Raw genomic sequence first — 18,331 nt, forward strand, 5'->3', positions numbered from 1 at the left:
TGTAATAAGTGGTGACAGCCCCGAGTCCTGCTTCTCCAGTGTCTGTACATGTAATAAGTGGTGACAGCCCGAGTCCTGCTTCTCCAGTGTCTGTACATGTAATAAGTGGTGACAGCCCGAGTCCTGCTTCTCCAGTGTCTGTACATGTAATAAGTGGTGACAGCCCGAGTCCTGCTTCTCCAGTGTCTGTACATGTAATAAGTGGTGACAGCCCGAGTCCTGCTTCTCCAGTGTCTGTACATGTAATAAGTGGTGACAGCCCGAGTCCTGCTTCTCCAGTGTCTGTACATGTAATAAGTGGTGACAGCCCGAGTCCTGCTTCTCCAGTGTCTGTACACTGAGCCCTCCGGTCCTCACAGCTGACGTCACACACTCTCTACAGCTGATGATGACGTCACGGTAAGTACATAACCCCCTGTTTATGGACGTGGTCTGGAGAAACAAAATATCTGCTACCTATGACGTCACCACGTACTCACCTCCATACCCGCCCCGAGCACCGCAACCTCCAGTCCCCGCCCGTTGCTCTACATGACTCAATCATTGTGATCGAGGGGTGGGAACGATGGAAACGTCCGTCCAATGAGTGCAGCTGTGGGCGGGGCTGAGTAGAGTGCGTGTGCCGGAGAGAAGTGAGTGCGGGTCGAGTAGCTGAAGCGGGGACCGGGCGGCTAGTGCCTGTCTGTCTGCGTCACACGAAAATGCACTCGGATGCTGTCAGTAAGTACAGGCCGCGGCGCCGCAGACTTGTGACCGGAGAAGGTGCGGGCTGCTCCAGCTGAAGTGCGTCATGTGTTATGGAGGCGGTGGCGCCCCCTAGCTGTGATAAGGGTAATAGGGGCATTGTGCAGGAATAGCTGCTGCGTAATAATAGCGGCCGCCATCACCGTCTGGCTCTCCCTCCCCCTCTCGGAGGCTCAGACCTCCTTCTCCCCCCACCCTGCGGGCTGTGAGGCTCCGGGGGTGCGCGGTCCTGCGGGGGGAGAGGTGTTGGCTGTGTTCTTGGTGCTGCCATCTGGTGGCCGGGCAGGGCCGCTCACTGATGGATCCGTCCTTTGTGCGCAGGTTGCTCAGTGTTGATGAGCGCAGGGCACAGGTCGCCTCTCACCAGGGGGCTGTGGGCAGAAATCTGATGTCCAGACACAAGGTGGGGGGCACAGACTGTTACCCTCCATGGAAATGTCACTGTCTGTGGGGGTCCTCCATGGAAATGTCACTGTCTGTGGGGGTCCTCCATGGAAATGTCACTGTCTGTAGGGGGTCCTCCATGGAAATGTCACTGTCTGTAGGGGGTCCTCCACGGGAATGTCACTGTCTGTAGGGGGTCCTCCATGGAAATGTCACTGTCTGTAGGGGGTCCTCCATGGAAATGTCACTGTCTGTAGGGGGTCCTCCACGGGAATGTCACTGTCTGTAGGGGGTCCTCCACGGGAATGTCACTGTCTGTAGGGGGTTCCCCACGGGAATGTCGCTGTCTGTGGGGGTTCCCCACGGGAATGTCGCTTTCTGTAGGGGGTCCTCCACGGGAATGTCACTGTCTGTAGGGGGTCCTCCACGGGAATGTCGCTGTCTGTGGGGGTTCCCCACGGGAATGTCGCTGTCTGTGGGGGTTCCCCACGGGAATGTCGCTGTCTGTGGGGGTCCTCCACGGGAATGTCGCTGTCTGTGGGGGTTCCCCACGGGAATGTCGCTGTCTGTGGGGGTCCTCCACGGGAATGTCGCTGTCTGTGGGGGTTCCCCACGGGAATGTCGCTGTCTGTGGGGGTCCTCCACGGGAATGTCGCTGTCTGTGGGGGTTCCCCACGGGAATGTCGCTGTGTGTTGGGGGTCCTCCACGGGAATGTCGCTGTGTGTGGGGGTTCCCCACGGGAATGTCGCTGTGTGTGGGGGTTCCCCACGGGAATGTCGCTGTCTGTGGGGGTCCTCCACGGGAATGTCGCTGTCTGTGGGGGTCCTCCACGGGAATGTCGCTGTGTGTGGGGGGGTGTCCTCCACGGGAATGTCGCTGTGTGTGGGGGGGGTCCTCCACGGGAATGTCGCTGTGTGTGGGGGGGGTCCTCCACGGGAATGTCGCTGTGTGTGGGGGGGGTCCTCCACGGGAATGTCGCTGTGTGTGGGGGGGTCCTCCACGGGAATGTCGCTGTGTGTGGGGGGGGTCCTCCACGGGAATGTCGCTGTGTGTGGGGGGGGTCCTCCACGGGAATGTCGCTGTGTGTGGGGGGGGTCCTCCACGGGAATGTCGCTGTGTGTGGGGGGGGTCCTCCACGGGAATGTCGCTGTGTGTGGGGGGGGTCCTCCACGGGAATGTCGCTGTGTGTGGGGGGGGTCCTCCACGGGAATGTCGCTGTGTGTGGGGGGGGTCCTCCACGGGAATGTCGCTGTGTGTGGGGGGGGTCCTCCACGGGAATGTCGCTGTGTGTGGGGGGGGTCCTCCACGGGAATGTCGCTGTGTGTGGGGGGGGTCCTCCACGGGAATGTCGCTGTGTGTGGGGGGGGTCCTCCACGGGAATGTCGCTGTGTGTGGGGGGGGGTCCTCCACGGGAATGTCGCTGTGTGTGGGGGGGGGTCCTCCACGGGAATGTCGCTGTGTGTGGGGGGGGGTCCTCCACGGGAATGTCGCTGTGTGTGGTGGGTCCTCCATATAACTGAGGCTGGGCTGGTATAATCACCATTACATTCCTACCTAGTCCTTCCTGTATGACAATCTGAGCAGCTGTCAGTAATGTTACAGCGCAGACATGACGACTCCAGGTCCGGAGAAGTGTGGGTTTTGCCCCTTTATAATGGGGTCTGACCATCGTTGTTACGGTGGACCAAGGCTTGTGTGCCGGGGAGTCTGCCAGTTTATTGAAGGGCAGTTGCCGTGTTCTTATTTGGGGAGAAATGGGGAGTGTTGGTAAAATCTAGTAATTTTGCAATTAAACTCTAACTAAAAATGCTCTGTTCTGAAGAAGTGATTATATTTTTTTTGTTTACTGCTCATTGCCTAGGTTACCGGCCACCTCTGCGGTTTTATTTGCTCGTCTCGTAGGCACGTAGTTGAGCATTTACAAACTCTTTTCTATAGATGCTTGTATGCGCTCTCGTTCCGGTCCTGCTCTGTCGATGCTGTAGAGACCAAGGTGCCTCATGAGAGGGCGCACAGTTCGGGTTGATGCCACTGGTGCCGATTGTCATTCCTGACAACCAAGACGTAACGAGGCAGGGGCGCAATGCACACTCTTTCTGTATATGCTGAGAATAACCCTTTAGGTTTTACCCTGACATTGCTCATCCCACACAAACTGACTTTTGCCAAATTGTCCTCATCTGGTGAATGGAGATCTGTGGCTCCATGTAGCCGATGTGTCGGGAGTCTTCCTGGTGCATCCGATAAGCAGGAATGAAGGACGCCTTGTGGGACCAGCCTGCTGCCATTTCCTAATAGGAGTCCCCAGGGATTCTGACGAGCACGGGGTAGTACTCCGCATTGGCTCTCTATCCGCAGAGTACGGGCTGCTGTTTGTGGTGGTCTATACCTGTCTATTCCACAGCAGGCTAAGGCACAGTGATGGCCTCTGCTAGGACACCACATCATGGAGAACCTGGGAGATCATTGTTCACTGAGATGTCTAAATATTTGTAGGAATATTCCGTCGATTATTTGGTTAGCATTGAATGGATGGAAGGCGCGGCCCACCAGAAGGCACGTGGAGATACTGAATTAGTTTTTAGGATGGGGTCACACTAGAGAGAAATACGGACGAGTGAGAGGCGCAAAAACAACGCATTGCACACGGACCAATGATTCTCTATGGTGCAGCTCCCATCAGCCGTATATTTCTCAGCCATATTTTACGTGCTGAGAGAATTGCAGCATGTCAGCATATTCCTCCAAAAATACGCCAATTCATGTCAATGGGGGCGAGAAAAATATGGATTACACATCGACCAGACGTGTGACTTGCGAGAAATACGCACGGTGTACTTTAGAAAAGCCGGCAATTCAGTGCGCGATACAGTGAAATCACACTGACAGGTTTAATAAAGAATAGAAAAAAAAAAAAAATATATATATATATATATATATATATACACACACACACCAAAAGTTTGGACACACCTCATTCAAAGAGTTTTCTTTATTTTCATGACTGAAAATTGTAGATTCACTCTGAAGGCATCAAAACTATGAATTAACACATATGGAATTATATAATTAACAAAAAAGTGTGAAACAACTGAAAATACTGTATGTCTTATGTTCTAGGTTCTTCAAAGTAGCCACCTTTTGGTTTGATTGCTGCTTTGCACACTCTTGGCATTCTCTTGATGAGCTTCAAGAGGTAGTCACCGGAAATGGTTTTCACTTCACAGGTGTGCCCTGTCAGGTTTAATAAGTGGGATTCCTTGCCTTATAAATGGGGTTGGGACCATCAATTGTGTTGTGCAGAAGTCTGGTGGATACACAGCTGATAGTCCTACTGAATAGACTGTTAGAATTTGTATTATGGCAAGAAAAAAGCAGCTAAGTAAAGAAAAACGAGTGGCCATCATTACTTTAAGAAATGAAGGTCAGTCAGTCCGAAAAATTGGGAAAACTTTGAAAGTGTCCCCAAGTGCATTGGCAAAAACCATCAAGCGCTACAAAGAAACTGGCTCACATGAGGACCGCCCCAGGAAAGGAAGACCGAGTCACCTCTGCGGCGGAGGATAAGTTCATCCGAGTCACCAGCCTCAGAAATCGCAGGTTAACAGCAGCTCAGATTAGAGACCAGGTTAATGCCACACAGAGTTCTAGCTGCAGACACATCTCTACAACAACTGTTAAGAGGAGACTTTGTGCAGCAGGCCTTCATGGTAAAATAGCTGCTAGGAAACCACTGCTAAGGACAGGCAACAAGCAGAAGAGACTTGTTTGGGCTAGAGAACACAAGGAATGGACATTAGACCAGTGGAAATCTGTGCTTTGGTCTGATGAGTCCAAATTTGAGATCTTTGGTTCCAACCACCATGTCTTTGTGCGACGCAGAAAAGGTGAACGGATGGACTCTACATGCCTGGTTCCCACCGTGAAGCATGGAGGAGGAGGTGTGATGGTGTGGGGGTGCTTTGCTGGTGACGCTGTTTGGGATTTATTCAAAATTGAAGGCATACTGAACCAGTATGGCTACCACAGCACCTTGCAGCGGCATGCTATTCCATCCGGTTTGCGTTTAGTTGGACCATCATTTATTTTTCAACAGGACCGTGACCCCAAATACACCTCCAGGCTGTGTAAGGGCTATTTAACCAAGAAGGAGAGTGATGGGGTGCTACGCCAGATGACCTGGCCTCCACAGTCACCAGACCTGACCTAATTGAGATAGTTTGGGGTGAGCTGGACCGCAGAGTGAAGGCAAAAGTGCCAACAAGTGCTAAGCATCTCTGGCAACTCCTTCAAGGCTGTTGGAAGACCATTTCTGGTGACTACCTCTTCAAGCTCATCAAGAGAATGCCAAGAGTGTGCAAAGCAGTAATCAAAGCAAAAGGTGGCTACTTTGAAGAAGTTGAACCTAGAATATGACATATTTTCAGTTGTTTCACACTTTTTGTAAATTATATAATTCCACGTGTTAATTCATAGTTATGATGCCTTCAGAGTGAGTGTACAATTTTCATAGTCATGAAAACAAAACTTTGAATGAGAAGGTGTGTCCAAACTTTTGGTCTGTACTGTGTGTGTGTGTGTGTGTGTGTGTGTGTGTGTGTGTGTGTGTGTGTGTGTGTGTATATATATATATATATATATATATATATATATATATATATGCTCAAAGTGTGTGTGTGTGTTTGTATGTTCGGGATAGGCATCCGCACCGTCGCAGCTACAGCCACAAAATTTGGCACAGTCACACATCTGGACCCCGAGAGCGTCCTAAGCTATGTTGTGAGGCGAAATTTTAACCCCGCGCGTTCCAATTAACCAAACAATGTTGCCCCTATCTACATACTGGGGGAAAAAGTGTGTGCGTCAAACCCCGCCCCTCATTGTGATGTCACAATGCCCCTATTTGCATACTGGGGAAGCAGTGTGTGGGGGCCAAGTCCCGCCCCTCATCATGATGTCACAATGGTTGCCATGGCGACGCTGATGTCATCAAAGGTTGCAAGCTCCGCCGCCGCTCATTATGATGTCATAATGGTTGACTATGAGATGGAGGATGTGTGATGAGTATATGGGCACCGGACTATGGGATGGAGGATATGTATGATGGGTATATGGGAATGGCACTATGGGATGGAGGATATGTATATGGGCACGGGACTATGGGATGGAGGATATGTATGATGGGTATATGGGAACGCGACTATGGGATGGAGGATGTGTGATGGGTTTATGGGCACTGGACTATGGGATGGAGGATATGTATGATGGGTATATGGGCACGGGACTATGGGATGGAGGATGTGTGATGGGTATATGGGCACGGGATTATGGGATGGAGGATGTGTGATGGGTATACGGGCACTGGACTATAGGATGGAGGATATGTATGATGGATATATGGGCATGGGACTATGGGATGGAGAATATGTATGATGGGTATATGGGCATGGGACTATGGGATGGAGGATGTGTGATGGGTGTATGGGCACTCGACTTTGGGATGGAGGATATGTATATGGGCACGGGCCTATGGGATCGTGGATATGTATGATGGGTATATGGGCACGGGACTATGGGATGGAGGATAATTATAATTTGCTACAACTAACCACAGTTAGTTACTATGCCCGGGCAGCGCCGGGCTTTTCAGCTAATATATATATATATATATATATATATATATATATATATATATATATCTCAAAACACGACGTGAAATGGCACATGGTTTACGTACAGTAAATCATTTCATTTAGTTTTATATATGTCTTTGACTAATAATTAGACTAGGGTTTGTGTGTAAAATTTGGGACATGTAGGTGTTAAATTAAGGGGTTAATTCGTTGAGAAAAAAAAATTGCGTGGGCTCCGGCCGTAATTTCTCCACCAGATATTAATAGCCTAGAGAGGGACCATTGTTTTTGCCCCCCCCCCGGCTAAAAAAATCTGCCCCAGCCACCCCAGAAAAGGCGCAATCTTTAACCCTCTTAAAGGTGTGTCTGGGGAATTCTCACATTCTCCCTATTTTAATCGACATATTACTTTTTTTCTCCTTACACGGCGGCACCCTGGATTCCTCCTGCGGGCACTTAGCGCTGTATCTGTTTGCAGAGCCTGCACCTCTAGCGCTGTTAACCCATTCCTGTAGCCCTGCTTTATCCAATCACATTATTCCAACTCCAACCAGTTAGACTTATTAACCCTATAACGGCGACCGCAAAAAAAAAAAAAAAAAAAGCTGCGATTATGCACATTAAATTTCTCTTTCCTCTGATGTGATCGCATATCAGAGGAGAGAGAAATAGGGTCCCCGATCGCCCCCGATACCTCTCCGTGGTCCTCCGTCTCCTCCCGGTGGTCCCGCCGGCATCCTCCGATGGGCGCCGCCATCTTGAATCTGCCGGCTCCGGCTGGCAGATTCCATTAATTATTTCGATCACTATGATAAACGATCATAGTGATCAAAATAAAAAAATAGTACATAAGCCCCCCCCCGTTTATCACCCCCTTATATAGGCAAGCATAATAAAATAAAGAAAATATTTTTTTTTTCAGTTTTCCGCTAGGGTTGGGCTAGGGTTAGGGTTGGGCTAGGGTTAGGGTTGGGGTTAGGGTTGGAGGAAGAATTGAGGGGTTTCCACTATTTACCAACTTTGGGGTCTAAAAATTGGAGTCTAAAAAAATCACTTTTGTGGAAAGATTTTTTATTTTCACGACTCTACGTTATAAACTTCTGTGAAGCACTTGAAGGTTCAAAGTGCTCACCACACATCTAGATAAGTTCCTTAATGGTGGGGTCACTTGTGGGGGTTTCCACTGTTTAGGGTTAGGGTTGGGCTAGGGTTAGGGTTGGGCTAGGGTTAGGGTTGGGTTAGGGTTGGGGTTAGGGTTGGGCTAGGGTTGGGTTAGGGCTAGGGTTGGGTTAGGGCTAGGGTTGGGTTAGGGCTAGGGTTGGGTTAGGGCTAGGGTTGGGTTAGGGCTAGGGTTGGGTTAGGGCTAGGGTTGGGTTAGGGTTGGGTTAGGGTTGGGCTAGGTTTGGGTTAGGGTTGGGCTAGGTTTGGGTTAGGGTTGGGCTAGGTTTGGGTTAGGGTTGGGCTAGGGTTAGGGTTAGGGTTGGGCTAGGTTTGGGCTAGGGTTGGGCTAGGGTTAGGGTTGGGCTAGGTTTGGGCTAGGGTTAGGGTTGGGCTAGGGTTGGGCTAGGGTTAGGGTTGGGCTAAGGTTAGGGTTGGGCTAGTGTTCAGATTTGGGTTAGGGTTGGGTTGGGTTGGGGTTGGGCTAGGGTTAGGGCTCGGATTGGGATTGGGGTTAGGGATTAGGGTTGGGATTGGGGTTAGGGTTATGGTTGGGATTAGGGTTAGGGTTAGGGTTGGGATTAGGGTTAAGGGTGTGTTGGGGTTAGGGTTGGAGGAAGAATTGAGGGGTTTCCACTATTTACCAACTTTGGGGGTCTAAAAATTGGAGTCTAAAAAAATCACTTTTGTGGAAAGATTTTTTATTTTCACGACTCTACGTTATAAACTTCTGTGAAGCACTTGAAGGTTCAAAGTGCTCACCACACATCTAGATAAGTTCCTTAATGGTGGGGTCACTTGTGGGGGTTTCCACTGTTTAGGGTTAGGGTTGGGCTAGGGTTAGGGTTGGGCTAGGGTTAGGGTTGGGCTAGGGTTAGGGTTGGGCTAGGGTTAGGGTTGGGTTAGGGTTGGGGTTAGGGTTGGGCTAGGGTTGGGTTAGGGCTAGGGTTGGGTTAGGGCTAGGGTTGGGTTAGGGTTGGGTTAGGGCTAGGGTTGGGTTAGGGCTAGGGTTGGGTTAGGGTTGGGTTAGGGTTGGGCTAGGTTTGGGTTAGGGTTGGGTTAGGGTTGGGCTAGGTTTGGGTTAGGGTTGGGCTAGGTTTTGGTTAGGGTTGGGCTAGGTTTGGGTTAGGGTTGGGCTAGGGTTAGGGTTAGGTTTGGGCTAGGTTTGGGCTAGGGTTGGGCTAGGGTTAGGGTTGGGCTAGGTTTGGGCTAGGGCTAGGGTTGGGCTAGGGTTAGGGTTGGGCTAAGGTTAGGGTTGGGCTAGTGTTCAGATTTGGGTTAGGGTTGGGTTGGGTTGGGGTTGGGCTAGGGTTAGGGCTCGGATTAGGATTGGGATTGGGGTTAGGGATTAGGGTTGGGATTGGGGTTAGGGTTATGGTTGGGATTAGGGTTAGGGTTAGGGTTGGGATTAGGGTTAAGGGTGTGTTGGGGTTAGGGTTGGAGGAAGAATTGAGGGGTTTCCACTATTTACCAACTTTGGGGGTCTAAAAATTGGAGTCTAAAAAAATCACTTTTGTGGAAAGATTTTTTATTTTCACGACTCTACGTTATAAACTTCTGTGAAGCACTTGAAGGTTCAAAGTGCTCACCACACATCTAGATAAGTTCCTTAATGGTGGGGTCACTTGTGGGAGTTTCCACTGTTTAGGCCCATCAGGGGCTCTGCAAATGCAACATGATGCCCGCAGACCATTCCATCAAAGTCTGCATTCCAAAATGGCACTCCTTCCCTTCCGAGCTTTCCCATGCGCCGAAACAGTGGTTCCCCCCACATATGGGGTATTGGCGTACTCAGAACAAATCTCACAATGACTGTGGGGGTATGATTTCTCCTGTTACCCTTGTAAAAATAAAAGTTTGGGGGCGAAAAGATCATTTTTGTGGAAAAAAAATGGATTTCTTATTTTCACGGCTCTACGTTATAAACTTCTGTGATGCACTTGAAGGTTCAAAGTGCTCACCACACATTTAGATAAGTTCCTTAATGGGTCTAATTTCCAAAATGGGGTCACTTGTTGGAGTTTTCCACTGTTTAGGCACATTAAGGGCTCTCTGAACGCAACATGGCATCCGATCTCAATTCCAGCCAATTCTGCGTTGAAAAAGTCAAACGGCGCTCCATCCCTTACGAGCTCTGCCGTGTGCTGAAAAAGTGGTTTACCCCCACATATGGGGTATCGGCGTATTCAGGAGAAATTGTACAACAAATTTTGTGGTTGATTTTCTCTTTTAACACTTGTAAAAATAAAAAAAATTAGTTCTGAAGTAAATTTTTTGCAAAAAAAAAAAGTTAAATGTTAATTTTTTCCTTTCACATTGCTTTAGTTCTTGTGAAGCACTTAAAGGGTTAATAAACTTCTTGAATGTGGTTTTGAGCACCTTGAGGGGTCTAGTTTTTAGAATGGTGCCACTTTTGGGTATTTTCTGTCATGTACACCCCTCAAAATGACTTTAAATGCGATGTTGTCCCTAAAGAAAAAAAAATGGTTTTGTAAATCTTGTTGTAAAAATGAGAAATCGCTGGTCAACTTCTAACCCTTATAACTTCCTAACAAAAAAAAATTTGCTTCCAAAATTGTGCTGGTGTAAAGTAGACATGTGGGAAATGTTATTTATTAAGAAATTTGTGTGACACATCTCTCTGATTTAAGGGCATAAAAATTTAAAGTTTTAAAATTGCAAAATTTTCGCCATATTTCCGTTTTTTTCATAAATAAACACAAGACTTTTCGAAGAAATTTTATCACTAACATGAAGTACAATATGTCACGAAAAAATCTCAGAATCAGCGGAATCCATTAAAGCGTTCCAGAGTTATAACCTCATAAAGGGACAGTGGTCAGAATTGTAAAAATTGGCCCAGTCATTAAGCTGCAAACTGGCTCTGTCGGTAAGGGGTTAAAAGGCCATGTTTGTCGTGTGCTTTCAGCTGTGCACTATTCTTTGAATTTCTGTAGAAGTGAATGGAGCGAGTGTGGATACAGCTACCTGTCCGTACACAAAAGTAAAATTCTTTAACATAATATGCAAACAAAACAATACAAATATTTTTATAAAATTTGAGAAAGTTATAACGTGGAATACAGACACAGTGACAACATGCAGGATTATACAAGTAAGGCTATGTTCACACGTTGCATTTTTGCTTTTTTACAGTACCAGCAAAAGCTATGAGATATTCATAAATCTCATGCACACGCTTTTTTTTTTTCCTGACTGGTTTGGAAAACTTCGATTTTTGCAAACTGCAGCATGTCTCTTCTTTCGGAGATTTTTCATCCATAGAAAGCAATGAGTAAGTGTAAAAAATGCAGGTATCAGGTTTTTCTACATTTTTTTTTTTTTTTTGTGCCAAAACCTTAAGGAAATTGCTTCACTGTTTTATATTTGTTTTGTTTTTTTTCGTGGGGGGGCGCTAAACTTTAACATCATGCACAAGACAACAGAAACTCAGTAAAACCTTTTTTGAAGCTACTGCTTTACTGCCATGCGAGCAGGTTTTGCCTGCAGAAAGAAAAAAAAAGAAAAAAAACGCAAAGTGTGAATGTCGCCTAAGGCAATCTTGTAACATCTAAAGTATAGTAACCCGGCAATGAGCTGTGTCCCAGTATCACATCTCTAAGCTATAATAACCTCAGGTGCATAAGATTGGATCATGGGTCCATGGTGAAATCATAAATGCATAATAATATATATGATTAGATCATGAATTCATAATGGTTTCTCAATTAACTGTTTATAAGGTTTCACAGAAAATATAGGTTAAACGGTTGACAATGAATGTAGTATATGATCCACCTATATTGTAGGGAATATATCGCACACCTAGTGTTCATATAGTATGGTACATCACGTGTACACGGAACCAAAGGTGATAATGTACCTAATTGCCAGGGCTGAGGAGTCGGTGTTCGTTTTGGTAGAATCGGTATAAAATTGGCTGACTCAAAAAATATATAATACATTGGGTATAATGCAGGATGTCTTGTAAATGTATTCTTAAGAATTTGGGAAAGTTATGAAATGTCCTATAAATGTCTGTTCTGTTCCTGATCTAAGGATCTTGGCTTTTAGCTGAGATCAATCTGTGTTGCACTTTATGTACATGCTCAGTAGTGACCAGTACTGTGGAGTCATAGATGAGATGAATCTGTGCTGCACTTTATGTACATGCTCAGTAGTGACCAGTACTGTGGAGTCATAGATGAGATGAATCTGTGCTGCACTTTATGTACATGCTCAGTAGTGACCAGTGCTGTGGAGTCATAGATGAGATGAATCTGTGCTGCCCTTTATGTACAGTCATGGCCAAAAGTTTTGAGAATGACACAAATATTAATTTTTACAAAGTCTACTGCTTCATTTTTTCTAATGGCAATTTGCATATACTCCAGAATGTTATAAAGAGTGATCAGCTTAACAGCAATTACTTGCAAAGTCAATATTTGCCTAGAAAATGAACTTTATCCCTCAAAACACATTTCAACATCATTGCAGCCCTGCCTTAAAAGGACCAGCTAACATCGTTTCAGTGATTGCTCCATTAACACAGGTGTGGGTGTTGATGAGGACAGGGCTGGAGATCAATCTGTCATGATTAAGTAAGAATGACACCACTGGACACTTTAAAAGGAGGCTGCTGCTTGGCATCATTGTTTCTCTTCTGTTAACCATGGTTATCTCTAAAGAAACACGTGCAGTCATCATTACACTGCACAAAAATGGCCTAACAGGGAAGAGTATCGCAGCTAGAAAGATTGCACCTCAGTCAACAATCTATTGCATTATCAAGAACTTCAAGGAGAGAGGTTCCCTTGTTGCCAAAAAGGCTCCAGGGCGCCCAAGAAAGACCAGCCAGCGCCAGGACCGTCTCTTAAAAGTGTTTCAGCTGCGGGATCGGGCTACCAGCAGTGCAGAGCTTGCTCAGGAATGGCAGCAGGCAGGTGTGAGTGCATCTGCAAGCACTGTGAGACGGAGACTCTTGGAGCAAGGCCTGGTCTCAAGGAGGGCAGCAAAGAAGCCACTTCTCTCCAGGAAAAACATCATGGACAGACTGATATTCTGCAAGAGGTACAGGGAGTGGACTGCTGAGGACTGGGGTAAAGTCATTTTCTCTGATGAATCCCCTTTTTGATTGTTTGGGACATCTGGAAAACGGCTTATTCGGAGAAGACCAGGTGAGCGCTACCACCAGTCTTGTCTCATGCCAACTGTCAAGCATCCTGAAACCATTCATGTGTGGGGTTGCTTCTCAGCCAAGGGAATGGGCTCTCTCTCAGTCTTGCCTAAAAACACAGCCATGAATAAAGAATGGTTCCAGAATGTCCTCCAAGAGCAACTTCTCTCAACCGTCCAAGAGCAGTTTGGCGATCAACAATGCCTTTTTCAACATGATGGAGCACCTTGCCATAAAGCAAAGGTGATACCTAAATGGCTCAGGGAACAAAACACAGAGATTTTTGTTAATCCCATTGAGAACTTGTGGTCAATCATCAAGAGACGGGTGGACAAACAAAAACCTTCAAATTCAGACAAAAGAAAAGCATTGATTTTGCAAGAATGGACTGCTATCAGTCAGGATTTGATCCAGAAGTTGATTGAGAGCATGCCAGGGAGAAATGCTGAGGTCCTGAAGAAGAAGGGTCAACACTGCAAATATTGACTTGCTGCATTAACTCATTCTAACTGTCAATATAACCTTTTGCTACTCATAATATGATTGCAATTATATTTCTGTATGTGATAAAAACATCTGACAAACGCACATAAAAACCAGAGGCCAGCAGATCATGTGAAAATATAATATTTGTGTCATTCTCAAAACTTTTGGCCATGACTGTACATGCTCAGTAGTGACCAGTGCTGTGGAGTCAGAGATGAGATGAATCTGTGCTGCACTTTATGTACATGCTCAGTAGTGACCATTGCTGTGTGGTCGTAGTGGAGATGAATCTGTGCTGCACTTTATGTACATGCTCAGTAGTGACCAGTGCTGTGGAGTCGTAGATGAGATGAATCTGTGCTGCACTTTATGTACATGCTCAGTAGTGACCAGTGCTGTGGGGTCGTAGTGGAGATGAATCTGTGCTGCACTTTATGTACATGCCCAGTAGTGACCAGTACTGTGGAGTCGTAGATGAGATGAATCTGTGCTGCACTTTATGTACATGCTCAGTAGTGACCAGTACTGTGGAGTCATAGATGAGATGAATCTGTGCTGCACTTTATGTACATAATAATAATTTTTATTTTTATAGCGCCGACATATTCCGCAGCACTTTACATTTCAGAGGGGATTTGTACAGACAATAGACATTACAGCATAACAATAATCACATACAGTAGATTATAACAAATACCAAGAGGAATGAGGGCCCTGCTCGCAAGCTTACAGTCTATGGCTGGTTCATACAATCAGGGCAACTGTTACCACCCACCTTTCGTGTCTACCTCTTTCCTCATAAAGTGTGTGACAGTACAGACACAGAGGGCTAATGGATGCATAAAGCATGTGGGAACATGATGCAGGAAATCTGGTTATGGTAAAACTTTTGGCTGTGCCACACAGGGATAGATTAGGTTAATGTGTTGAGGCGATAGGCCAGTCTGAATAAATGCGTTTTCAGGACACGCTTAAAATTGTGGGGATTGGCGACTAATCGTATTGACCTGGGAAGTGCATTCCAAAGAATTGGCGCGGCACGTGTAAAGTCTTGGAGACGGGAGTGGGAGGTTCTGACTATTGAGGATACTAACCTCAGGTCCTCAGCAGAACGGAGGGCGCGGGTAGGGTGGTATACTGAAACAAGGGAGGAGATGTAGAGTGGTGCTGAGCCATGGAGGGCTTTGTGGGTGAGGGTAATAAGTTTATACTGAATTCTGGAGTGGATGGGTAGCCAGTGTAATGACTGGCACAAGGTAGAGGCATCGGTGTAGCGATTGGTGAGGAATATGATCCTGGCTGCAGCATTCAAGACAGATTGGAGAGGGGAGAGTTTGGTAAGAGGGAGACCGATTAGAAGAGAGTTACAATAGTCCAGACGAGAATGAATAAGAGAAACAGTAAGAGTTTTTGCAGAGTCAAAAGTAAGAAAAGGTCGAATTCTAGAAATGTTTTTGAGGTGCAGATGACAAGAGCGAGCCAGTGATCGAATGTGGGGGGCAAAGGAAAGCTCAGAATCAAGTATGACCCCAAGACAACGGGCCTGTTGCTGGGGAGTAATAGTGGAGCCACACACAGAAATAGCAATGTCGGGTATAGGTACATTAGTAGAGGGAGGAAACACCAGGAGTTCAGTCTTTGACAGGTTCAGTTTCAGATATAGTGAGGACATGATATTAGACAAAGCGTTTAGACAATCGCCGGTGTTTTCTAGAAAGGCTGGCGTGATGTCAGGAGAAGAAGCGTATAATTGGGTGTCATCAGCATAGAGATGGTACTGGAAACCAAATCTACTGATTGTTTGACCAATAGGGGCAGTGTACAAGGAGAAGAGGAGGGGGCCTAGAACCGATCCTTGGGAGACCCCAACAGTAAGGGGAAGGTGAGAGGAGGAGGAACCGGCAAAAGATACAGTAAAGGAGCGGTCGGAGAGATAGGAGGAGAACCAGGAGAGAACGGTATCCTTGAGGCCAATGGAACGGAGCATAGTGAGGAGGAGCTGATGATCCACCGTGTCGAATGCTGCAGAGAGATCCAAGAGAATTAGCATGGAGTAATGACCATTTGATTTAGCTGTTAGCAGATCATTAGAGACTTTAGTGAGGGCAGTTTCAGTGGAGTGTAAAGAGCGGAAACCGGATTGGAGAGGGTCGAGAACAGAGTTTTCTGAGAGATAGCGGATAAGACGGGAGTGGACCAGGCGTTCCAGGAGTTTAGAGATGAAGGGAAGATTAGAGACAGGTCTATAGTTAGCGGCACAGTTTTGGTCGAGGGATGGTTTTTTAAGTAGTGGATGTATGATGGCATGCTTAAATGAGGAGGGAAAAATACCTGAAGAGAGAGAGAGGTTAAATATTTTAGTTAGGTGAGGGGTGACAGCAGGGGAAAGGGACTGGAGGAGATGTGACGGAAATGGGTCACTGGTGCAAGTAGTTGGGCGAGAAGATGCAAGGAGCCTGCTTACTTCTTCTGTGACTGGTTCAAAATCAGAGAGTGAGCTAGATGCAGTGGGGGAGGAAGGACAGTGCATGGTATGTGGTGATTGGGAGATAACTTCCTGTCGAATCTGGTCAATTTTTTCTTTGAAGTAATTGGCCAGATCGTCAGCTCGGAGCTCCGTGGTTGGGTCCTGTACTCTTGGATTGAGTAGAGAATGAAAAGTGTCAAAGAGACGTTTCGGGTTATTGGACAGTGAGGTGATGAGGGTGTTGAAATAGGTTTGTTTGGAGAGGTGAAGGGCAGTGTTGTATGTTCTAAGCATAAACTTAAAATGGATGAAATCTTCGTGTAGATTGGATTTTCTCCACAGACGTTCGGCGCACCTGGAGCATCGCTGCAGGAAAAGTGTTTGCACCGTGTGCCAGGGTTGTCGCCGTCTGCGTTGTGGTGTTCTATTTATAGGGGGTGCAAATTCATCCAGGGCACTTTGAAGTGTTTTATTGTAATGCTTCAATGCAGAATCAGGACATGAGAGGGAGGAGATGGGGGGCCAATGAAGACTGCAAGTTCTTCATAAGTTTCTGGGTGTTAATGGCCTGTATGTTTCTATAAGTCTGGACAGTGGGGGTGACCTGAGCAGCCTGGCAGTTCTTTATAGAGAATGAAAGAAGATTATGGTCAGAGAGCGGGAGAGGGGAGTTCGCAAAATCATCCACTGCACAAAGCCAAGAGAAGACCAAGTCGAGGGAATTTCCGTCTTCATGCGTTGGAGAATTAGTAAGCTGCGAAAGGCCAAACGAGGAGGTTAGAGATAAAAGGTGAGTAGAAGATGGGGAGAGGGGAAGAGCAATGGGGATGTTGAAATCGCCCATGATGAGGGTAGGGATGTCACAGGAGAGAAAATGTGGAAGCCAAGTGGCAAAATGATCCAGGAACTGATGGGAGGGGCCGGGAGGACGATACACCACCGCCACTCGCATGGAGAAGGGGGTGTAGAGTCTGACGGCATGGACCTCAAAAGAAGGGAAGACAAGTGAGGGTACTTGAGGGATAACCTGAAAGGTACATTTTGGCGATAGGAGCAGACCAACGCCTCCACCAGCTCTATTGTCTGATCTTGGGGTATGAGAGAAGTGTAGCCCCCTGTATGAAAGAGCAGCATCAGCGGTAGTGTCTGACTGCTGGATCCAGGTTTCAGTAAGAGCCAGGAGGTTAAGAGAATTAGAAAGGAAGAAGTCATGGATGAAGGATAGTTTGTTACACACTGAGCGAGAATTCCAAAGTGCACAATTAAGAGAGACAGATGGCAGGCAGGGAATATTAATAAGATTAGAGGGGTTTCTGAGTGTAGCAGTCGGGGGGTTTGCCTTTCTATAACATGGGGGACCAGGGTTGGGAGCAATGTCTCCTGCGACTAGGAGAAGGAGGATAGAAAGAGTGAGCAGATGGTTAAGTGATTTGTGAGAGCGTCTCTGATGTAGAATGGTGGGACTGACTGGATCTGTGCAATTTAACAACGTGAAAAGAGCGTGAGTGCTATACATAGGAGAGGAAAGAAGCGAGGAGCCAATATGGATGGAGTGTAGAGAGTTAATGCCAGGGCGGTGGATGTGTGTGAATGCAGCGGGCAGAATAAAAATTACACAAATGCATATGGTATATATTTGTTGAACTCCTAATGTACAGGTAGTAGATGTATATAAATGTCTTACCTGTCTCCTGCCCTGTCTAACTGCCATTTTATAACTGCCAATAGTACTTTGATACATGTACTTCGATTACATGTGCATAAATGCTCCCCCTAGCTAGGTCTGAATATATAGGAGGTTAAGGCTAAGTTTTTTGTTTTTTTTTGGCTCTCTCTCTCCTCGTTAATCAATCACACTAAATTGAGACACCAGGACCCAATAAAATGTTGTGGTCAAATAAACACATGTCCAGCACTACATGGATCATAAAGCACTTTGAAAAGTTTCTTGACCTCACAACATAAGGGGACAAGCAGAGTAAGTTGAAAAAACTATATACCAGATATAAGCTTGCAGAGTTGAAAACACAGAGATAGCATTCAGGATTAACTGCTTGCTGACATTGAATGGAGACACAGGAGTGGATTCAGAGCAGAGATTGGAAAAGCTGGTTACATGCTCAGTAGTGACCAGGGCTGTGGGGTCGTAGATGAGATGAATCTGTGCTGCCCTTTATGTACATGCTCAGTAGTGACCAGTGCTGTGGAGTCGTAGATGAGATGAATCTGTGCTGCCCTTTATGTACATGCTCAGTAGTGACCGGTTCTGTGGGGTCTGAGTC

General features: G+C 46.7%; 1 protein-coding gene across 1 annotated transcript in view; it reads left to right on the forward strand.

Annotated features, from left to right (window-relative positions):
* Positions 1–511: 511 nt before the first annotated feature.
* The window catches only part of DCUN1D4 (defective in cullin neddylation 1 domain containing 4), a 96,728-nt gene continuing 78,908 nt past the window's right edge, over positions 512–18,331 (forward strand). Inside the window, exon 1 of the mRNA XM_073583516.1 lies at positions 512–720. Within this exon, the coding sequence (XP_073439617.1) occupies positions 702–720 (19 nt within the window). The 5' untranslated portion in view covers positions 512–701. The remainder of the gene's footprint in view (positions 721–18,331) is intronic.

The sequence above is a fragment of the Dendrobates tinctorius genome, unplaced genomic scaffold (assembly GCF_039654945.1).
Source record: "Dendrobates tinctorius isolate UK_male_01 unplaced genomic scaffold, ASM3965494v1 ptg000079l, whole genome shotgun sequence".
NCBI classification, from domain to species: Eukaryota; Metazoa; Chordata; class Amphibia; order Anura; family Dendrobatidae; genus Dendrobates; species Dendrobates tinctorius.